This window comes from Miniopterus natalensis, chromosome 3, assembly GCF_054644295.1.
Source record: "Miniopterus natalensis isolate mMinNat1 chromosome 3, mMinNat1.hap1, whole genome shotgun sequence".
NCBI classification, from domain to species: domain Eukaryota; kingdom Metazoa; phylum Chordata; class Mammalia; order Chiroptera; family Miniopteridae; genus Miniopterus; species Miniopterus natalensis.
The window spans coordinates 47,424,716-47,449,349 of NC_142083.1; the positions used below are offsets into that span (position 1 = coordinate 47,424,716).

At 36.6% G+C, this 24,634-nt stretch overlaps 1 protein-coding gene across 1 annotated transcript in view; it reads left to right on the forward strand.

The window, feature by feature from the left end:
• ADGRV1 (adhesion G protein-coupled receptor V1) overlaps positions 1–24,634 on the forward strand; it is a 404,143-nt gene that overhangs the window by 35,491 nt on the left and 344,018 nt on the right. The window contains exons 17-25 of the mRNA XM_016216159.2: positions 14–137; positions 1,122–1,388; positions 3,362–3,488; positions 4,358–4,575; positions 5,180–5,923; positions 8,127–8,500; positions 18,101–18,277; positions 20,214–20,394; positions 21,329–21,531. Of these exons, the coding sequence (XP_016071645.2) occupies positions 14–137; positions 1,122–1,388; positions 3,362–3,488; positions 4,358–4,575; positions 5,180–5,923; positions 8,127–8,500; positions 18,101–18,277; positions 20,214–20,394; positions 21,329–21,531 (2,415 nt within the window). The remainder of the gene's footprint in view (positions 1–13; positions 138–1,121; positions 1,389–3,361; positions 3,489–4,357; positions 4,576–5,179; positions 5,924–8,126; positions 8,501–18,100; positions 18,278–20,213; positions 20,395–21,328; positions 21,532–24,634) is intronic.

A 24,634-nucleotide genomic window follows, 5' to 3' on the forward strand; every position in this document is an offset into this window, starting at 1 on the left:
CATTTTCCAAAAGATTCCAGAGGAAATGGAAGAATTCACCATTACCCTACTTAATGCCACTGGAGGAGCGAAAATAGGGAATAAGACTGCTGCAACTCTGAGGATTAGAAGAAATGATGACCCCATTTATTTTGCAGGTGGTATTGCTTTTTTTTTTTTTTTTTTGAGTTTATATCTTTCTTAAACAGTATATATATACATTTTCAATTATTTTTTAACTGGACACTTTTGATAAAGCATAATTGATGCTTGTTTAAATATGATTTTGTGATTTGTTTGGATGATCATTATTTGATCTTTTTGACCTTTTAACGAATACTTTTAAATATCTTCTGAAGGAAAAAAAATAGTAAGTACCGTTTTGTTAGCTTTATTCTCCCCCCACCTTCAAACTCCAAGGTATTTGCTTTGTGCAAAAACGAATACTCTTCTACATAACCTCTCCCAATCCACAGTGTAGCCAGTCCAGGGTCTGGGCACTGTACCTAATGGATGATCACTTACTATACAACTAATATTGAATGGTCACATAAATCAAGCTTTCTCCATTTTTGCCACTTTAATGGTTTCTTTAGAATTGTCTTTTGCCATCTAAGACTTCTTTGAGTTTTATTTGTGAGACTTAATTGGTGACTAATTCTTTCTTAAGCCTGTCTTGAAAGATAGTCAATTTACAGTGGCAAGAATCTTTAAATTTTATTGATTCATGCTCTTAACCTTTGGTTAATATGTACTTAATTAGTCCTTTGCTCAGCCTTCTGCTAACTGCCTCACAAAAATAAAACATAAGATATGTGGGCCTTTTCTCAAGGAACTTACAGTCTAAATTTGGAAATGAAGTGTATGAAATTGTAGGTAGGGGATTTCAGATCATATGTTATTGACCAACAAATTGGGTTTTGAAGACAGTGGATTCAGTAGGAATTAGGGCAAAAAGAAGACCATTGGCTAGAAGTAATTAAAGGGGGCCTCGTTTAGTGTTTGGGACCAGAGGTGAGTCTTGAAGCAAAGTCACATTGGAGGGCATTTCTTGTGGGGACAGGAAGAAACATAAAGTGACCTGAAATCATGTAGATGGAATATGAAAACTCATATATTTCTTTTCTTTGTGAATATTTCAGAACCTCGTGTAGTGAGGGTTAAAGAAGGTGAGACTGCTGACTTCACAGTTCTCAGAAATGGATCTGTTGATGTTGTTTGCACTGTCCAATATGCTACCATGGATGGAAAGGCAACTGCAAGAGAGGGAGACTTTGTTCCTGTTGAAAAGGGAGAAACTCTTATTTTTGAGATTGGAAGTAGAGAGCAGAGAATATCTGTATTCGTTAATGAAGATGATATCCCAGAAACGGATGAACACTTTTATATAATCCTCTTTAATTCAACAGGTAAATAAATTGTACTTTTATGACTGATCTGTTGTTTCAGCACTTTTATTAAGGTGACATTAAATACTACTGTCTAGTAGTGGTGCCAAGTAGTACTTACCCATCATCTGTGACTATTCAAGAGCAAAATTGTTTCATTGCTTTCTTGAGGAATGGGGTGAAGAATATGTGTTGAACCTTCATGTACTTGGTATACTCTATGGCATTATTTATAATCTTTTTTCACAATACAGCATACATAGAAAATTATGATATTATAAAAGAGATAAAAATCTTCTAGCTAAAGCTATGCTAAGCCTGGTTTAGTCACCCATGGGCTTAGGACATCAAAAACTCTGTAACCACTTGCTCTCCTAGCAGGGTGCTGGGCATACTGGTTGGGAAGCTGCATTCTGTAGGTGGCTGAGCCCAACTGGCTGTTTGATAATTCTCTGAAGCTATTAGTCACAATGAATGACAATTGCAAGGGGGAAAAATAGGCTCTTCATTCTCTGCACTGTAAATGAAATAGACTGTTTTGACCCCAATATTTGGGCCCTGAGAAGGTTTTGACCATACCTTTAGTAAGTTGGGAGGGGTGGGGGGAGGCTATAGCTTATTTTAATGTTTATTTTATTCTTTTAAGACCACAAAGAGCTATTTTTTTCTGAACCTTTTGAAAGTAAGTTGACGAGATGATACTTCATCACTCCTGAAAACATTAGTGTGTTTTTCTACAAATAAGGATGTTCTCCTAACTAAACACAGTACAACCATTAAAATCAGGAAGTTAATATTAATACAATTGTTGCCTCAGGCCCCATTCAGATTTCTCCGGTTGTCCCAATTATGTTCTTTCTAGCAAAATGACCATTTCCTGAATCCTGTATTACTTTTAATTGTCATGACTCTTTAATTTCTTCAGCCTGGAGTAGTTCCTCAGTTTTTCCTTGACTTTCATGATCTTTAGAATATGGAAGATTATAAACTAGCTATTTTGTAGAATGTTGCTCATTTTGGGATTTATTTAATGTTTCATCATTATTAGATTCAGGTTTTGCATCCTTGGCAGGAATTTCATAGAAGGTGATTCTGACCTGTTACCATGTCCCTGCCGTTGGCACATGATTTTGTTTTGTCCCTTTACTGTGATGTTCACTTTGGCCACAATTTAGGTAGTGATTGCCTGCCTTGTCTACTGTACTTTTTTCTCTTTGTAATTAGTAAATTTTATGAAGAACGTACTTTAAAATATGTAAATATTGTTACTCATGCATTGGGTTTTGTTTGGCATCATTATTTCTTTTAATGGCCCAATTGTCCTGGAGTTGGCCAGTGGTGCCCTCCCTATTCAGGATTTCTTTGTCTTTTTGACGTGTCCTTGTTATTATTTGAACATTTTCTTACTTTCTGGAACAGCAAGAAGTTCCAAACTTGTCTTGTACTTTTCCTGTTACAATCTTGAAATCAGCCATTTCTCCAGGAAACCCTGGTTTCTTCCGTGAAGAGTGTTGCTTGGAAACCAGGATCTGGCACTAGGAGTATTTTTTGCTTTGTCCTATGACCAGATCACTCTCTGCTGCCTGAGGGCAGGGAATTAAAGGGAAGCACTCAAGCCAGTGATTCCAATTAATATGGACAGGAACATTTTCATGTTGTGGGGTAATTCTTTCATTTTTTATGAAATGAAAAAATCTACCTCAAAAATTTGAATTAGATAAAGCAACTTTTAAAATTTCCAATTGAAGTATTGAAGTGATATTCCTATTGCAAAGAAAAGTATCTTGTACACTTTTCAATAAAGTAGTTCTTCTGTAATTAGACATTTCCTCAAAAGCAAGTCACATTAAACTTACTGAGGCATCTCTCTCTCATTTATGACCTTCAGTGAGGAAGCTCTTGATGAAATTTGAATTTAATTCTAAAGCATTTCTTAATTTAAAAATAAAAATTTAACAGGAAGTTAACTACTGACTTTTTCATTTTTAATTTAGGTGATACAGTAGTATATCAATATGGAATAGCTACAGTGATAATTGAAGCTAATGATGACCCAAATGGTATTTTTTCTTTGGAGCCCATAGACAAAGCAGTAGAAGAAGGAAAGACTAATGCATTTTGGTAAGCATATTTAGAAAAGGCAAATTCAAAATTGGGTACAATACAATAAAATCTTTTGAAACATTAATCTTTCAGATGAAAAAATTGGTTAAGAATTGAATAATTTTGAAGTTGGTTGCCTGAATAAATTTTAGCCTTTTTTTTTTCTGTTGCCACTTGTTTTGTTTTTTATTTTTAAAGAAAATGACACTTTAGCTGGTGAGCAGAAATTATTCTATTCTCCCCAAGCTCCTCACCCCAACTTCCATCCTTGGTCAGGACTGAGAGGCTTGACTCTCCAAGGTCTTCTGAACCTGCTTTCAAGTGATACGTGACTATCCTCACCCTGTCCCATGCTTTTGAAGAACATTTTCAAGTTCTCATTGAATGTTTCTCAGTTTGGCTTAGAATTTATCTTTCAGTTTGGACTTTGAAGACTGATTTTTAAAGAAAAAAAATATTTTTATTGATTTCAGAGAGAGAGGAAGGGAGAGGGGGAGAGAGATAGAAACATCAGTGATGAGAGAGAGTCATTGATCGGCTGCCTCCTGCAGGCCCCCGACTGGGTCAAGCCCACAACCTGGGCCTGTGCCCTGACTGGGAATCGAACCGCCATCTCCTGGATCATGGGTCTATGCTCAACCGCTGAGCCACACTGACCGGGCAAAGACTGATTTTTAAGATTGCTTCTCTTTATTATTTTAAGTTCCACTTCATTCTCCTGTGAGATTCTTCGTGGTTTCTCAGTAAGGACTGGCTGGTTGCTTTATATTAAAAATGATAAACAGAAAAAGTATGTTTCTGAGAAAATGCAGAAAGCCTCCATTAGAGTTATTTTGTCTACTTACACATTTTCCATAAAAATGAATTTTCTTTACTTTGTTACATAGGGTCGTGCGGCAGCGAGGACACTTTGGCGATGTTTCTGTGGCTTGGCAGCTGTTTCAGAATGAGTCTGCTTTGCAGCCTGGACAAGAGTTCTATGAAACTTCAGGGACTGTTAACTTTACAGATGGAGAAGAAGCCAAACCAATAATTCTCCATGCTTTTCCTGATAAAATTCCTGAATTCAATGAGTTTTATATTTTAAAGCTAGTAAATATTTCAGGTGCTGTGTTTTCCCATTTCATTGATTTTACCACTAAAATTTAATATTTTACATTTAAATAATTAGACCTGTAGAAAAATTACAGTTAATGAAGACATAAATGTATCTTGATTGTCTGACTTTGTATGTCAAAATACCCTTTTTGATAGGAGTGGTTTTTTTAGTGTTTATTTTGTGGTCTTAGCTCAGTTAAATTTTATAGATGAAAACTTACATTTATCCTCAAACTTATAAATAGATTTTTTCTCCCACCAAAATATAGCATCTCCAACAAAACATTAATGGAAGCTTGGAAGTAAGGATTCATGGTGTCTTAAAGATTGGTCAAATTTTAAGCAATCAATTTCCCCATCACTTTTGGTTTTAAGCACAGGAATTAAACATCTCTAGTTAATATTCTCTTTTTAGGCTGAACTGGTTTTTTAAATGAAATTATGCTGAATACCCCTGAAAATGTGGTAAAAGCCATGTGGTGACAGTTGTTCATTGATGGATGAGTAAATTATTAACTGAAAGTTTGCTGAACAAACCTTTTGTTTTCACCCTAAACTAGAAGGTACTTTAAATTCTGGTTTCCCATTCATTACAAATTTTCTTATTATAGGTGGGTCCCCAGGTCCTGGTGGTCAACTAGCTGGAACCAACCTTCAGGTGACAGTAATGATTCCACTCAACGATGATCCCTTTGGAGTTTTTGTCTTGGATCCAGAGTGCTTAGAGAGAGAAGTAGCAGAAGATGTTCTCTCAGAAGATGATATGTCTCATATCACCAACTTTACCATTTTGAGGCAACAGGGCGTCTTTGGTGATGTACGTGTAGGATGGGAAATACTGTCCAGTGAGTTCCCTGCTGGTTTGCCTCCAATGATAGATCTTTTGCTGGTTGGAACTTTTCCCAGCACTGTGCACTTACAACCACACATGAGGCGTCACCATAGTGGAACAGATGCTTTGTACTTCAGTGGACGAGAGGGTGCATTTGGAACTGTTAATCCAAAATACCATCCTTCCAGGAACAACTCAATCGCCAACTTTACCTTTTCAGCTTGGGTAATGCCCAATGCCAACACGAATGGGTTTGTTATAGCAAAGGACGACGGTAATGGAAGCATCTACTATGGGGTGAAAATTCAAACCAACGAATCCCACGTGACGGTTTCCCTTCATTACAAAACTCTGGGTTCCAATACTACCTATGTTGCCAAGACAACAGTCATGAAATACTTAGAAGAGAATATTTGGCTTCATCTTCTAATTATCCTGGATGATGGTATAATTGAATTCTACCTTGATGGAAGTGCAGTGCCCAGAGGAATCAAGAGTCTGAAAGGAGAAGCCATTACTGATGGTGAGTGTTATCTTTACAACCAGGACACTGAACTTGGAATTGAAAAAAAAAATTATTTCTTAGAAAGGCTCACAGGTATTTTAAAATCTCCTTGTGTATTGGTTTAATTTCTTTAAGTAAAACTATGTGCCTATCAAGACAGTCAGTTCTGTGATGAGTATTACAGAAATGGACCAGGCAAAGTCTTTGCCTTTGAAACACCTGAAATAGGCTCTGGGAAAGAGATGTTCAAACAGATTACTTCAGTACATTGTAGGAAGAAAGAAAAAAATTACAAAGGAGGAGTATTTATTCCTGCTGTGGCAACAGCGGGTAGGGCATAATATTTGAGGTAGAGAAAAGAGCAGTGGTGTAGAAATGTGAAAGAGCATATCATAATGGGAACTGCTGCTAGCCCACTGCTGAAGGCGGGGGGCAGTGGGAATAAGGTTAAAGAGGAATCAGAAGAGAAATACTACATTACAAACCTCAGCAGCTTCAAGGGTTTACAGTATAAGGAGTGCTTTGGAGAGATCATCTTTATTGTCTTTAAGCTGGAGCCCATGCTGTTTTCTTGAGAAACACATTCACATGTTTACACACGATATTGGTTATCACCAATTCCCTTTCAGCCTCCCCATCTTTTGATTTGATTCTGTTTTTCATTTAGTAAGAAAGGAGAGCAGCCTTTATATGTTTATCGCATAATAGGATATTTTCCTTCTGAACCTCCTGCATTAGATATCTGGCTGTATTTCTTCTTCTAGTGGAAAACAAAGATGGGCAAGAGAAAAAACATGCACACACTACAGGTTTCAAATCCATCGCGTATGCTTACAGCACACCGTGGAATTAAATTATTCACCTTTTGATTGTGAATATGTACATGTATCTGTTAGCATTGATTCCTGTGGTGGCAGCGCAGTGATAGAATGAGAATGGGAAAGATTGGGGGTAGTGAGAGCTGGCGTTTCTCTTCTCTGTTTAGCTTACTTCAGGGAACTTAGATTGTTCTTATAATTTGGAACTTGGAAAGAAAATTGAAAGAGTGTACATATAGTTTTAAAAGTTATTAATGGAATATAATATATGTTATATATTATAAAATACATGAAAGTGTACATATCATAAGCGTACAGGTAGATGAATTTTTTGAAACTTTAAATTCCTCGGTAACCAGCCCCCAGATCAAGAAACAGCATTCCAGGAGCCCCTTTTGGCTCTTCTCCAGTCACTAACGCACCACCCTGTTCACCTTGTACTGCCGCTTGTAAGAGCATAAGAATAGCTTTTTCTGTTTTTTAATTTATGTAAATGGAATTGAGCAGTGTGTACGTTTGAGTGTCTGGCTTCTTTTGCTTAGTATTGTTTATGAGGTTCATCCGTATCCTTGCCTGTTGTAGATATTGCACTCTCATTACTGTAGTCAGTCCAGACCACTGGAGAAGGCCTGGGACAACTGTGACAGTAATGTGCAGGATACATGTGAACTACCCTAAAAGAGTTATTTGGGTATAAAACTGCCTTGATTGGTGATCTTGATAAATATTACTTGTACTTTCCCCCAAATTGCTGTCAGGCTCTCATCTTACAAAGGTATATTAGTTGAATTACTGGAGAGAGAATAAGAAATAAGAATTGGTGAATTCCTGAAAAGGGTCGTTATCGTAGATAATAATATAGTTGGGCTGCATGTGATTACCCAAGACTCACATATAATGTTGTTCCTGAGAAGAAAAATAATATTTCTTGTTCTACATCTGTTTCATTAGTTTTATGGATAAAGAGTTGTATTTGGTCCACAAAAGCTTATTTTCCTGAATTGTCACAATTTTATTTAACTCAAGATGAATTTCTAACAGATCAAGCCTTAAAGTTTTCAAACAGTAGTCATACTAAAATTTTAAAATTTAACTGAATTAAATTATTTCATTCCTAGATGTACATGGAAATTTTAACATTTCCTGGAAGAACTGTCTATTCAAATACACACACACACACACACACAATCCTTTAGTACAAAATATCTTAAATCCCAGTGATTACTGATTCATTTTTTCAACATAACAGAAAGCCTTTATTTGATTATATTCTTGTTATGTAAAAGTTTTACTTAATCTTATAAAACCTTTCAATAAAGTTGCTTTACTCTCTGAATCACACTTGTAATTTAGGACAGGAGACTAGTGGATATTGAAGCATTTAAACCCATCTCTAATTTCAGGTCCTGGAACACTGAGAATTGGGGCAGGAATGAATGGCAATGACAGATTTACAGGTCTGATGCAGGATGTGAGATTCTATGAGCAGAAACTGACCCTTGAAGAAATTTATGAACTTCATGCCATGCCAGCAAAGAGTGATTTACACCCTGTTTCTGGGTATCTGGAGTTCAGACAGGGAGAAACTAACAAATCCTTCATTGTTTCTGCAAGAGATGACAATGAAGAGGAAGGAGAAGAGTTATTCATCCTTAAACTGGTCTCTGTATGTGGAGGAGCTCGTATTTCTGAAGAGAACACTACAGCAAGATTAATAATACAAAAAAGTGACAATGCCAATGGCTTGTTTGGTTTCACAGGAGCCTGTATACCAGAGGTAAGTCGTGAGCTTGGAGAAACTTGGAGTTAATTCATTGGAGGTGAATTTGTTTGGGAGTGGGCTTTCTTTCATCTGGTAAGACTGCTTGAGTATCTACTCTATGCCCAGAAGTACGATAGAGCTCTTACAAGTTCACAGTTTGAATCAGAAGCTTAACGAGCTGATAGAAGTAATGGTAAGTTAGCAAATGAAACTGTAGTGGTTATTTTTAAACTTAATACACTTCACAGAATGTATAATTATACTCCACACGTAATTTACTTTTTACCTACTATTTGATTACCACATAAGTAAATGAAATAACATGTATTGAAAGCTTCTATGAATAATTATAATTGAAACTTTATTAAATACAATATTTTGAGGGTGGTTTTTTCTCTCTCACATGTCCAATGTACTTAAGTAGTTAGTTACAACATTCTTCCAAGTTGTTTATAAATGCCTTTCTTATCAACCTTCTTTGCCAGCTTAATTAATTAGGCTGTTTTACTGTCCTTATCAGTTCTTTTCAAGTTTTCAAAGATTCGTAATCATCTCAGTTTCCTGTTCAGTAATGTGAGATCTCATGAAACTACTTCACAGGTGTTGTGTGTGACAGCAACAGCTCGATGTCTATGAAAGGATGCCAAGGAGCAAGAGAGTCTTTCCCTCTGCAAGTTGATTCTCGTAGTTTTAGAAGGGTGTATATGCAAATTGAAGTGATTAAGAAAAACATGAATAGGTAGAGTATCTAGGCCATAGGCCTCATTGTAGCTCAAACTGAGGTATCTTATTGCCCCTCTTAGCTCTTTGGTTGGTGACAATCATAAGTGATCTACAAATAATGGTGTTTTTCTATACCAGAAATAGAATATCCTAGAGTAGTGAGAATCAATGTCATTCAAAGAAATATGTTTATTGATAATGATAATACCTTTTAATAAATAGTCGTCAAAGTACTTTACATGTTAAGTTTTTCATGCACCTTTCTGACAATCCATAATACAGCTGCAACAAATAGTAATTATTACTCTCTCCACTTTATAGGGTTAGCAACTGAGGTTTAGAGACCTGAGCAAATAACTAACCCAAGTTGAATTATTTGAGACAAGATCAAATACATAGTTCAAAGTTTGGCAGTTATTAGTACTTAATAAGTATTAATTTTCATTTCCTCTTTTTCCTCCTAAGATACAATGGGAAGAACTGGAATTTGAGTCTTGTAACCTGTCATCTTTCCTTCTATATTTTAATATCATCATCTCTTTTTATTTTTTTAACCCTTACCCAAGGATATTTTTTTCCATTGTTTTTCAGAGAAGGGAGGGGGGAGAAACATTGATGTGAAAGAGAGACATCAATTGGTTGCCCCAACCGGCAATCGCTGTATGTGCCCTTGGCCGGAATCGAACCCAGGACCCTTCAGTCCGAGGACCAATGCTCTAACCACTGAGCCAAACTGGCTAGGGCCATCATCTCTATTTTTAAAAAGACAGGTGGCTTCCATCAGGGTGTGAGAACCAGTGTGGTGCAGGTAAAGCCAGCTTCCTCTCGGTTCCCTCATGACCTGGTGCCCACCTCTGGCTCTGACCTCTTGTGTAATTCTCCTCTTTGGTCAGTGTTTTCAGTCAGACCTGCCTTGTTTCAGCTCCTATCTTAGGGCATCAGCACTTCCTAGCTTCTCTATTTGGAACACTCTTATTCCACATCTTTAGGATTTAGTCATTCAAGTCTCAGCTCCAAAGATATCTGCTCAATGAAGACTTTCTTATTTAAAGTTATCCCCTTCTTTCCTTCAATTGATCACTCTCCATTTCTTCACCTCATTTTACTTTTTTCTAGCATTGATCACATTCTTAGATTCCATTTGTTATTCATAAGCCTGCTTATTTAATGGTTATCCCTTTTCACCACAGAGATGAAAGAGCTCTGAGTGTAACAAGATCATATTGTTCATTGTTGTATCTCCAGCACCTACAAGGGAATGTAGTAGGTACTCAAAAGTCTTTGTTGAACTTATGAATGTATTTTAATATAACATGAAAAGGCTCATAGTTCAAATCACAGCACTTCTAGTTTGAGTTAAACTACATAAACAACCAAACTTAAAAAAAATACTTAAACTTAAAAAACCTGCCCAAATAAGGACTTGTTTCTTAGTATTTCTCTGGCTTTCTGGACCATGATAGTAAGAGTTCAATGCTGGCTTGTCTCGCAAGTTCTGTTTCTAGAATGTGTTGGTGTTGGTGTTGGCTTAGTTCCACCTAGGTATGCAGCTTTGCCTGTTCCCAGAAATCTCAGAATTTGCATGAGGCCAGTTAAGACTTTGATTGTAGGAGAGAGAACTTCCCATGGCACGTATACTGGTAGAATTGCTGGAAAGAAAAAGAAAAGGTAATTGGTTATTGTCCAAGCCCACCTGAGAGAAATCAAATATATCTATATTGGAAAGAGTAAAGTTTAGATAATTAAAATAGGAAAAGTTTTGTTGAATCTAAAAGATCAAACATTGGAATTTGAATATCAGGAATATTACAGAATTTTCATTTCTGAAACTAACTATTAAGAATAGAAGTAGAGAACTCTTTCATCTCAGAATGGTTTGAAGACAGGAGTAATATGAAATAGTTTTATCATCATCACTAATATTTATTGCTTACTGAAGTCATTCTCAAAGTGTAGCCCAAGGACCCCTGGGGGTTCCCGAAATGTTTTAGTTCAACAAAGGTCAAACCTAATTTTATAAAAAGACTAAGGTGTCTTTTTCATTTTACTGGCAATTACAGTTCAGAAGCAGTGGCTGCCACGAATGCTGTCTGGTAGTTCCTTTGTATGAATCAAGGCAGTGACATTAAACTGTGCCAGTTGTCATTGCTTTTTTCTTCCCCACATGCCTGAAGCTTAAAAGGTGCAAATTTTCACATAAGAATATCTTTAATGAGGCAGTACAAAATAATAATTTCATAAAATCTTGACCCTCAAATCCCTGTCTTTTTAGTGTTCCATGTCATGAAATGAGAATCACAAATAAAGGACTTCTATATTAACCAAACATGATAGTTGCCCTGAAGAAAAGTATCTGCTTGTACAGATACTGAATTGTGAGTTCAATGAAATGCTCTTTTCGCAGAACGCCAGCTTTCCTTGAAAAAAATGACTGACAGATTTCAGTTATTTGGACGTGGGTATCTGGCATACATTTTCATGAAAATGAATGAAGTGAGTCAGTGACTACAAGAAAAACAACTGACCGTACATGTTGTCAATGATACGAATTTAAGCTATCAAAGAAAAATTAGAATTTTGGAACACTTTTATCTGCCAAAGTGAGCTTGACTGTTTCTCAATACCTAAAGACTTTGCAGTTAGCAAGTATGATTTATTTTGTATAATAAAATGGGTCAACATTTAGAAAATCTGTATAACCCAGTGAACCAATAGTTTCCAAATAATCAGTATATATTGTTACAAAATCATGCGTGGTAAAATGATTGATTCAAAATGTAAAACAGCCCAATGAATTTTAATGTATTAGAGTATGATTTCACATTGCAACTTAACTCTAAGAAACTACCTTGTGTCATATTTTGGTTATAATATCAAGGGAGAATACTTGCAACTATGTAAAAAGACTATTAAGTCCTCCCCCTTTTCCAGTGATATTTTTATGTGAGTCTAGATATTCTTTATATACTTCAACATAACAAATAGCAATAGACAAACTGATAGCAAATGGAAATAGTAAAATCTAGCTGTCTTCTGTTAAGTTAGGCATTAAAGAGATTTATAAAAATATAAAACAATGTTTCCTTATTACTAACTTTTGTTTTAGAAAATACAGTTACTTCTTTAAAAATATGTTGCTTATATGTTAACATTTAATGAGTTTATTTTTGCTGTTTTAAAATGAATTAATATATCAATATTTTCCCCCCAATTTTCATTTGCAAAATAGTAGTATCAACAGATTTCAGCAACACAATAAAAAAAACTCCTTGGCGTTCTCAAAAATTTTTGTGAGTGTTCAGGTATCCTGAAACTAAAATATTTGAGTGCTGCTGGTTAATCTATGCCTGGAATTGTTTTCAGAGCTTAAATTTTTATGGTTATTTTCTTCATTTCCAGAAATAAAAAACACTGTCACTTTTTTATATTCTTCTCAGTGACATTGAACAGTTAAATTTTTTCTTTTCCTTTCAAAAATGCTGAAGGCAGTAGAGATCCTTTAAAGACTTCTGAGTTATATTATACTTTTTACATTTTTATAGACTTATAAAGTAGTATTAAGGTTAAAATGAAAGCATAATCACATGTTAAATAATGAAAATACGTAGAATATGACATAGTCTACGCTTTGGCATATCGAAAGAGGTCATAATTATTTTTTTATTTGTTCCCTCCTAACCAGGTATGCCATGTCCTGGCAAATAGCAGGCAATTAATAAATTAAAACTGAACGAATGAATAAACCTGTCTGCGGCTTAGAGCCCTGATGAGGCACCTGATGAGGCTCACGTTGGATTGCAACTGAGACCTGTCTTGAACAGATGATGGTTCTATGGCCTCGTAACCACACTCTCATGTTGCCTTCCTGTGTTTTGTTATTCTGTGTTCTTTATGTGTTATTTTCTCTCCACCTTATTTTTGCCCTATTTTTTATATGTCCTGCAATCCTGTGTACCATCTAACTACAAAGTAATGAGATTGCTTTTCATAGTGATTCATAGAATTCACTAGTCTCATTATTTTACTTTTACAACCAGTTCTTGGAATCTGTTTTATATTTATACACTCATGACAGTACGTTTAGAGACATTTTGAAAGGATCTTTATAAAAAGAGAATATTATTTAACTTGGACTGTGTTTGGCTTTAAGTGCCTGCCATATGTTATGTGAATAGATTCCATTAGATAGAAGTGATATTGATATAACCTGATATCAGAGATCATCACCCAAGCAGCAAAATTAAAAATTAATTGGATGTGTAACTGTTTAGCTTTAATCTTCTATTTCAGTAGAGAAAGCCAACTCGTGGCTCAGTACATCCCTTTTTGTAGGAAAGTGTATTGCAAGAACTTTTCTCATTGTTAACCTTGAAAGTTACTGTTGTGCTGATCGGAAGACTTGGCAAACTCCTGAACTGAAAGAGGAAACCGTAGTGGCTCCTATCGTCCGTTGTGCAAAACGGAGTCATGATGGTTCTGATGACTGTTATCTGGTGCTATGCCCCTTCATATCTGGGCCTGAGCATTTGCTTGTATCATGAATCTAAAATCAATTAGATGAATATTTGAATAGTAGAAAAAAGTCTTTTAATGATTACTCTCCAGGTCTTTATCGTCTTCTGGTATTAATAATTTCACCCTCTGGTCCAATACTTCCCAAACAGGGCAACCTTGGTCAGAAATATCTAATTCATATTCCAGGACACAGTTCCTGATTCAGGATCCTGTTTCTCAATTGGGATCTCTGCCAGGGGGATGGGATGGGAAGCAAAAAGCTAAATTTTAAAAATCTTTTAAAATGGTGAATTTCACACACACATAAAAATAGAGAAAAATAGAGTAATGGACTGCAGTGACCCACTGAGCTTCAACATTTATTAGCCTTTTGCCAATCTGGTTTCATCTTTTTTGGCTGAAGTAATTTTTAAAGCAAACCTTAGGCATTATGCCATTTCTCTATAAATTCATAAGTGGAGTTTTACCAAGCATCCTAGATGATTTAAAAAAAAAATCCTCACCCAAGGGTATATTTTACTGCTTTTAGAAAGGGGAGAAGGGAAGGACAGAGAGAGAGAGACAAACATAGACATGGACATGGACATGGATGTTTGAGAAAAACATCGATCAGTTGCCTCCTGTATGCACCCCACCAACTGAGTCACCCCTGCCAGGGCCTATGTGATTTTTTAATGGACCCTTGACATTTGCAACTCCTCTAAATGGAAGTTTACTTTATTGTATAAATTATTAATTCATTAAAGTTTCTTTGAAATGCTGATGTGTAGCACATATTGTCACAATTGTATTGGATATGGATAGTTCTTTTTTGCTTCTTTTTAAAATTGAAAACAGTTAGTAGGTGATAGATTTTGATAAAAACAGTATGCGATATATTTTGATGAAAGTGTGATTAGATAACTTTTCCCCATGTGATTCTTATAAGCAAAAGCTTCTTTCTTAGTCCTGAATGCTGTGTGATGATGATTACTGACTTGGTAAAAAGTTGTAAGGAGACATCACAGATTCCTGAGTGTATCTTCATATCTGCTTAATCCATGCTTCTTGCTAATGAGAGAAGTTGAATATTCACATGTTGGGATTCATGGCTTATTAATTTAACTCACTCAAAATATTCTGATTTACATTTATGGTGGGAAAATGGAGCAAATCTATTGTCATTGTGATTGAATTACTTTGCTTTTTCAATATGTACATATATATACTTCTTGATAAAATGAGGGGATTTTTTTTATGTGACTTTTTTTAATTGTTGGGTATGTGTGCCTGTATTGTGAAGGGAAGACATACATTTTGTTAGCACTTAATATTCTACTAGGTACCATGTTAGGCACTTGTTTAGTCCCCACCAAAACCCACAAGACATTATAACCTGCATTTGAAGAAGAGCCCACTGAGACTGGGAAGGCTTGGGGAATGGCAGGAGAGGAGCTCAGGGCTGTTTGACCTTAAAGCCACACTCTTTCCCCCAAACATTTGTTTGTCCCAATTGACTGGGATGAAAATGCTGATGTAGATATCTAGGAGGAAATTAAATTAGATGCTCTATTGAGCAGCTGGGTCTCTTTGTTGCTTTCTCTTTTATTCAGCTTCTTAGGGTTGGAGGGCCCTACCTTCAGAGCAGTGAGTTCTACCATGTTGTGATAGATAGGTTCCTAAAAATCTCCATGCTATGCCAAATTTCTTAACAAAAAGCACAGAGTTTATGGGAAAGGTGGGCTAGGAGAACACTACTCAGAAACTTGGTTAGTGACATGTAAAAAGTAAGATAGGGGCCTAATTTTAAAAGTTTTACACGATAAATGTTCAGTACTTAAATACTGTAATAAATTTGACATATACCTTGAAAAATTGTTAAGTTTGCTTGTAGAAGTGGACCTCAGAGGAATTGGAGCTTATGTGTCATTATAAGGTGATGGAAGGAGGCTTATCTAAAATTAGAGGGGAAGTTGTCACATTAAATGCAGGCAAGTGTGGCTGGTAACACACATACTAAACTGAGGTATTTGGTAGATGTTTGAGGTGTGTGTGCGCCTGGGTGTGTGTATGTTTGTGTATTCCTGTGTGGCTTGTTTCAGGCAGGCACAGTTTTTTGTGTTCACCATGTTTCTTGTGGGTGAAATCACAAATAAGCAAGGAGCAAAGACCAAAGCTAAGCACTTTTCAATGAGCTATTTAGTGGTAGATTAATCCCAATCAGTCCCTTTACCCCAGAGCGGGGCAGTCATTCATTATTATTGGAATTAATACTTTAGCTATGAGTTTTCTTAGTACATTTGTCAGACCATTATCTGCTGAATAAAAGAATGCCTGCTGTACCCACTGGGAACCTGCATCACATTGCCTCAAGGGATTCGTTTTATGTCACGGAGGTGGGACAGTGGGCACACAGTCAGGGGATTCCCAGGCCTTACCATATAACCCATTGCCTGAAGCAGTTGGCCTCGTACAACAATGGGATGACCTGATAAAACTCAGCAGAGGTACCAGCTCAGGGACAACATCTTGTAGGTTTGGGGCGTTGTCCTCCGGAATCTAGTATGTGTAGCCAGTGGTTATATCTAGTTCTGTGTCCCCAATAACTAGACCACATGGGCTCAGGAAGCAAGAGGTGAAAGTCAGACTGGCCTCATCTTTATTACTCTGAGGGGCCCACTGCCAGAATTTGTGTTTCCTGCTTCCAAGCTTGAAGTTCCACTGGATTAGAAGTTCTGGTTCTGACTGGACCTGGGGATGTCCACCAGGAGACACAATGAGGGCTCCACTGAGCCACCACTTGGTCATTCAGGGCTTCCCTTGCCAGGAGACCAGCAGGCAAATAAAGGAGCCATAGCACTGCCACAGGGGTGCTGAATCTTGTTTACCATGAGGCACAGGGTTGCTGCTACACTTTGGAGAAAGAGTGCTGATGCTCAGGGAAGCTCAGAGGATTTACTGATACATCTGGTGCTTCATGCTCATTGATAACTTTTAACTATTGCCTCTTTGTAGACAAATTTCAGATCTGTCCTCTCTAACCCTAATGTTGGGACTAAAATGTCTCTATCTAATGCTAATCAGAGGTGCTTATGATAGGAAAACTAGTGACATATATATGTGTATATATATTTATATTTTGAGCTCTATTCATTCAGTTGTAGTTTTTTCCTATGAATTATGTTTGCTCACATAAAAATAAATCAAGAGACAGAATTTAAGAGTATGAAGACCTTATTCTAAAAGATATTACAACTTCTTGTTCTATAAAATTATTAAGCATTATCTTAAAGTGTTTAGATAAGAATGTTTTCCGCATAAAACACACATAGACATAGACATAGACATAGACACACACACACACACACACACACACGTGGCTACGTACTTATATCCATCTCTGCGGATTCTGTGTCCTTGGTTTCAACCAAATGTGGATCGAAAATACTTGAAGAAAAGTTATGTTGTTGCTGACATGTACGATGTAGTAGTGCTTAGTTGTAGTAGGCTTACAATGGTTGTGTCTGTACTGAACATGTACAGACTTTTTAAAAATTATTATCCCCCAAACAATATAGTAAAACAACTATTTACATAGCATTAAATTGTATTCAGTATTATAAGTAATCTAGAGATGATTTAAAATATAGGGGAAAATGTGTACAGGTTAATGCTAATACACCATTTTATACAAGGGAATTGAACATCTGCAGATTTTGGTATCCATTGGGGGTGTGGGTGGTCCTGGAACAAATACCCTGTGCATATTGAGGGACAGCTATCTACATATATGACAAAAATCTCAAAACTAAATTAAGCCTGCCTTAAATGTCCTTGACCTGACTATTACCTCCCCACCAGGCATTTCTCAGGGCTCTCCCCACTTGACGCTGTACCACCCTCCAAATGATTCCATCAGATCCACTTCTTATACCTTTTGCTAAAGCCAGAAATATTCTCCCTGATGTCATGTCCCCCCCCCATCCCTAACTTCTCCGCCAATTGTTTTGTCTGTGCTGAGCTCATCATAGAATTTGAGTTTGTCTTTAGAATTATCCCGAGAAAGAACTGTGCTATTATTTCTACTTAAAAATCTTTTGTAACCATAGCATCTAGCACAGTGGCTGGCACACAGGAGGCATCGGTGAATGAACAACATGTACAGTTAACTTATCATTCTTTTTGCTTTATCTATCCTTATGAAAGAACAAGATAGAATGAATGGTGTTAAATATTTTTCATCAGACAGAAATCTATCTGGAGGAATGTAGAGGCCTCCTTAGAGTTGTAGAAAGTTATAGAATTAAGATTATGATAAAAGAATTTCATGAAAACATTATAATTTTATCACTGATTTGAATCGGTATATAATTATAAATAATTTATATTCAATTTCAGATTGCAGAGGAGGGATCCACCATTTCGTGTGTGGTGGAGCGAACCAGAGGAGCTCTGGATTACGTGCATGTTTTTTACACCATCTCGCAGATCGAATCTGACGGCATTAATTACCTTGTTGATGATTTTGCTAATGCCAGTGGAACTATCACATTCCTCCCTTGGCAGAGATCAGAGGTAAACCCTACCATCTTTCTTTGACAGCCTCTTGGAAAGCTTTCTCTCTCTCTCTTTCTCTCTCTTTCTCTCCCTCTCCCTTCCTCTCTCTCTAAAAATCAATAAAAAACATATTTAAAAAATTAACATTAAAACCAAATTCAGATTTTGCACAGACCTATTGAATCAAAATCCTTGGAAAAACCTACATTAAAAAAAACAGTTTTCCAAATGCTTTTTAGGCCCATTGATTAGTGTTTTGGAGATAGCATTTCGAGTTAGTTTTCAAGTTGTTTTTATTCTTTCTGGGCAAAACCAGGAAATCACCTTTTACTCCTTCCTGTCCTCACTCCCTCCAATAAGTGAGTCATCAAAGCCTAGGTCTTCCATCTCCAGAACAAATCTCAGATTCATCTATTTTTTTTCATCTTCATTGTCACAGCACTAGTTCAGAATCTCATTATTTCTGATCAGTCACCTCCTAACTCCTTGCATCATTTCTTGCTGTGTCCACTCATTTACATTCTGCCATGGTACTTATTCTAAAATGGAATTCTTGTTTTGTCAGTCTCCTGTTTTATAAACTCTTCAGTCTTGTTCCACTCACTGTGGGATGAAGTCCATTTTTTTATGATAGCATAAAAAGTCTTTATGATCTGACTCCGGATTATCCATTCTGATTTAGCTTTCATTTCACCTTTATGGTATAATTGCAGTTGCTTCTATGCCATATTCTTTCATGCTCTTGTGCCTTTGCCAGTATTGTTTCTTTCACTTGGAATGTCTTTTCCCATTGTAATTTACAACTGAAACTAGTTCATTAGGCTTGCCTTAAACATGTCTGTTGTAAACCTTTACCAAGTAGAGTTGGTTGGTTCTTTCCCAGTTGTACATAACTCTATTATGACATGTTTACATTGCATTTTAAATGTTTTTCTATTTATCTCTCTCCTACAGTAGACTATGAGCCTCTTAGGGACTGGAGCCATTTCTAACCCTGTTACATTGTAGATGTCAAAACATGTTTGTTCAATAAATAAAGGAAAGATCAATTATTTTTTCACCTCAAATTTTTGCTTACATTTTGTAGAACATGGTTCAGTTACTGCTACTTTTATAATTTTTTCAACATATTACTTATGCCAGACTTCCAAGGCCCGTTATGAATCTGTTTTCTAAAATGCTGTAACTAAGTATGTCAGGCTTTCCTTAAGCAGGAAATAGACGTGTGTAAGTTGCCCTACCACATTGTTTCTGGTAAACCCCCATTTCCCTTCTCCCCTGCACCCACTGGACCTCAACCTCCAGGGAGCAGACCTCTCTCCAGCTCTAAAGCTGGGTGAAAGCGGGCTCAAACTAACCTTTCTTCCCCCTTCTTTTACCGCTCACCTCATTCCCATCTCTTGTCTACATAAAATACAGAAAAAAGCAAGTGCACCTGCTACCTGGGAAAATCAAGTCACCCTGGGGCTGGGAGCAAGGGTGGGACTGGGGGCGGGCAGGAAGAGGGGCCTCAGCCAGGTACACTGGAGAGATGGGCCAGCCCAGGGGCCTTGCTCAGCCCTTCTCCCTTGGAAGGTGGCAGAGAAGATAACATGCAATTCCTCAGTTAGGAACTCTATACCTTGAGGTTGGTAATACTATTGTCTTTGATACAAAGATATATCAACATATCATATATGGTATGATATTAATATACAAATAGGATAATTTTACACAGAAAATGTTACTGCTTAACACCCATTATTGTTTAAAGAATTAATTTCTCAGATCTTTCCCTCTATCCCTCTCTTGCTCCCTCTCTCTGCTTTAATGTTTAAACTTATGTAGAAATGCCATGTTAAATAGTAACTTCAATTAACTATAATTTAATTGCTGTTCTACTTTCTTCTGGGAAGCGGTAAATGAATTTATACATGCCTCATTGCTTAATGCCTCTGGATTTTTATATGTGTAGGTCCTGAATATATATGTTCTTGATGATGACATTCCTGAGCTTAATGAGTATTTCCGTGTGACATTGGTTTCTGCAATTCCTGGAGATGGGAAATTAGGTTCAACTCCCACCAGTGGTGCAAGCATAGATCCTGAAAAGGAAACCACAGACATCACCATCAAAGCCAGTGATCATCCATATGGTAACCAAGCCCTTTGGCAAGAATAATCCTCTCTTCTCTGGGTGTACTTGGTCTTGTTAAGAAATTCTTAAGGGATTTTTTCTTCTTCAAATGATTGAAGTAGAACTCCTTAGACCCTTTCACTTCTAAGCTCTTGAATTTCTAAGCTGCCATTTTGGAGGGATATTGTTTATGAAGGATAATGTAAAGATTAATTTCTGAAGTTTAATAATATATTTTGAAAAGTATATGTAGGATTATTTAAAGTGAATTAAAGTATTTGTATTCATGGCTATCAGAAAATTTTAAAAAATTATCCTAGTGTTATATGATAGCACCTAATTAAGTACCTTGTAATTTATACTTATTAAGCTTTAAGAAGTGGAGTTATTACTATATGTATATATTAATTTTTTGTCTTATGCTGAAAAGTTATAATTGTCTTAATTGGGGAACTACTATAGATGTGTGTCCTAATGAATGGAGACTTCTGCATTGAAAATTAATAATTCTTTTAAAAATGAAGCAAGAATATCTATTAAAAGGTCTGTATAGGAAAAGTGGGAGGCTCTTCAACTCTGGTTTTTATAGTTAAATTTTTAAAAAATGTGTTGCATATCTTAAATTCAAGAATGAATTCTAGAGAGCCAAATATGAGTAAATGTTTGATAATATATACTTTAAAGCCCCATCACTATTCTTTTTATTGATACTTATGTATTTTTTTTTAAACTTTCTTTGGGTAGAGACAAGAAAAATTAAGTTTAATTTTTAACATTTGGAAAACTAAACATACTCTGTGTCAGAAGCATGTTAATCAAATCTTTCTAAATGAAAGTCCTCAGAATTTTAACCTGGTGATCAAAATAATTGTGCAAGACTGTTTCAAATGAATAAGAAATTCTTCCACAGATAATTGGGGCAAGAATGCCCTGCCTCTCTTTGTATTTGCCAGGCTTGCTGCAGTTCTCCACTGGGCCACCTCCCCAGCCTGAGGACTCAATGACCCTGCCCGCAAGCACCGTCCCACATATCACCGTGCAGGAGGAAGATGGAGAAGTTAAGTTATTGGTCGTCCGAGCTCAAGGACTCCTGGGGAGAGTTACAGCAGAATTTAGAACAGTGTCATTGACAGCATTTAGTCCTGAGGACTACCAGGTAAATCACTGAATTCTCCCAAAGTGGTATTTGCTCTTGTGAAACACACACAATGCTCTGGGGGTGTTAGAAGGGACTTGGCACCATCCCTGGGACATGCAAAACAAGGAAAATAAGCACTGATGGCTTTTTAAATTTATGTAAATTGAAGTACTTCAGTTCCTTGAAGCCTGATACTTAAATTGATATACTGAATTTCTTATACCTTTTATTTGTCAAAGGCCTCACTTGTATTTATTTTAATGTTATAGGTTTTGATCATATATATTTAAAATTATATTTCTTACACTTTAAATCTTCTTATGTGCGTCCATCTAACAAAACCAAAATTATAAAGAAGTTATATGTTCGTGTCTTTTCAATTTTAATTATTATTTTTTTGCCAAGTGAGAAGCAGTATAGTACTAGGGAAGAAAAAAAAGCCTAGGATTTGAAATTGGACAGAACTGGGTTTAAAACTAGTCTTCTAAGCATTTGGCTTCGGGAGACTCAATTTTTCCTAACCTCAGTTTTCTTATCTATAAGACAGCAATAATGTCTGCTGGGCAGGATCACTCTTAGAATTGATGGCAGCATTTTAATTGTCATGTACTATACGTGGCACATAACGCATGGTAACAATCCATAACTACTATCTATTCTAATCATAACCAAAACTCATGTTTAGCAAAAGCTCATAATTTCTTCTTGTTTGTACTTCTCAGGAAGTATTTCATATCCTACAACAGTTTTGTTTTACCAAATGATCTTTTTTTTTGTTTTAATCTGATAAGACCCATATAATGGTGCAGTGTTCAGTAATTTGTACACACTTTTCCTCCCAAACCTCAGAAACCTTGGCTAATTGAATTCAATTAATTTTGCCTGTAGTCCAATTAGCAACATTTTATCAGATTTCTTCTTTCTCAAACTCTTTCTCTTGGGCAAGTTAAATTTCTCTTGATCTGACATTTGTTGCATCTTTACCTAGTTTGATATGACACATATTCCACAAGACGTCTCAGCTTGGCTTAGTATTGCCTTCTCTGCATTCTCTTGAAGAAACACTTTAGTCCTTATATTGATGGTCTTCAATTTCTAGGTAGTCTGATCATTCCCAATCTCCAGTTGTGTTAGCATTTTCTTTAATAACTAAAACAAAACATGAAAAACCCATGTTCCTCTTCTTCATTACTTTTGGAAAGCTAGTACTCTTGGAGACATTTCTGAGGATTTTCAGGGGGCCCTAGAAGTTCTGTTTGTCACTTGTTACCACTTTGAATCTTTGCTTGTACCTGGAAACCTGATAACCTTTGCCTTTGCCAGTTCTCTGTGATGCTTCAGCTGTCTCTGGTCTGTGTTAACACAGTGGTAAGATTTCTTAAGCTGTGTATGTGAGTACGTGTGTATGTGTATGTTACAGGGAGGGCAGGGAGGTGCCAGGAAGGATCATGTACAGAATAGGAGACAATTGAATATCAGATGTCACTGTTCTTAAACTTATTCTCATATACTAGGGTACAGGTGAGCCTCACTATCCAGATGTTTGCTTCGGCTCTTGAGTGATATTAAGCAGCTAATTAATGCGTAACAGTTGTGGGAAGTGTTCAAAGCTGGTCCTCTGGGAGACCAGGTGGGTGTTGAAATAGTCTGGGGAGGCACGGGGGGCTTTCTTGGGGAATTGATATCTACCCTGAGCTCTGAAGTTTAAGGAGGAGAAAACTAGGAAACTAGATGAAGGGGAAAGAATTACTTGAGACTGGTAAAATGCATGAGTCAAATGGTAAAATGACCCTACCTAGGGGAAAGCGCCGGCTGTCAGAAGAACAGTGAGATGGCGAGTATTTCTGAAATGTGGAGAGCTAGTTGTGGCGAGAAAAGACAAGGAATGCAGAGACCGGGTCATTCTGTGCCTTACAGGTCACATGGCTTTTATTTTGAAAACAAGGAGAAGTAATTGAAAGTTGTTACGTATTTTACAGAAGATGGTCAGGGTGAGTCATGGAGAGTGGACCAGAAGAGGTAGACACTGGGTGCAGAAAGACCAGTAAAGAGTCCATTTTCTGGACAAAGGCAAGGGGTTTTCGTACCTTGGACTCAGCAGGAAACGGTAGAGATGGAAAGAAGGAGGTGGGTACAAGAAATGCTGAGTTAAATGGCAGGATTTGAGGATCATTTAGTGTGAAGGATAAGGCAAAAGTGGGCATCAAGGTGACTCCCCGCTCCCGGCATTAACAACTCGCTGTTCTGCAGCCCTGGGCTGTGGAAGGGGCTGGGTAAGGCATAGATTTTAAGGAAAATCAGAATGAAAAATTCTGACAGAAATTCTAAGAAAAGTTGGAGGTAGATACTAATATTTAAGTCTGGATATTAGAGGTTAGAAATAGAAATTTGGGAACTGGGAGCAGGTAAGTGATATTAAAAGCCTAGAGTATGATAGTCTTGTCTAGGGAGAGATTTAGAGACGGTCGGATGGACAACAGTGCTTAGAGATCACAGGAGAACGTTACACTTGGCAAAGAACACTAAAAAGGATGAGCTGGAAAGGCAGGAAAATCAGGAGAGTGTGATATCTTGGGATACCAGAGAAGAACGTGTTTCCAGAAGAGGAAATGGCCAATTGTGTAAGATTTTGCTAAGGTCAAGCAAGATGGTTTCCTAAGAGAGTCAAATGTTTTTTTCTGCTGTTAAAGCAGGTAGAATTTACTCCACTGATGACTATGCTCCAGGCAAAGTTAATTACTTCCTTCTCGAGCTAACTATATGTCTTTAATAGTAGTTGTTATTCTGTTTGAATTATTGTATTATACACTTATACTTCTTCTGGAGTGTTCTTGATGAAACTAGAGATTTGTCTTGGGTGTTTTTGAACCTGAAGCATCAAAAATTGTGCCATGCACCTGCTATATGTGTTTGATAAATATGGAAGAAAGTTAATAAATGCATGATTAAGTGATTTGGTACTTGGATTGCTCATTTAGCTTTGAGATCATTAATAGTGCAAAAAGATGATATATATTTGTACACACAAGCTAACAGAAAAATTTAAACAACTTTTTTATGCACATAAGTTGAGGGGAAAATGCTTATGTAAGAAATAATAGGAGAAAAAAAGGGCTTTAAG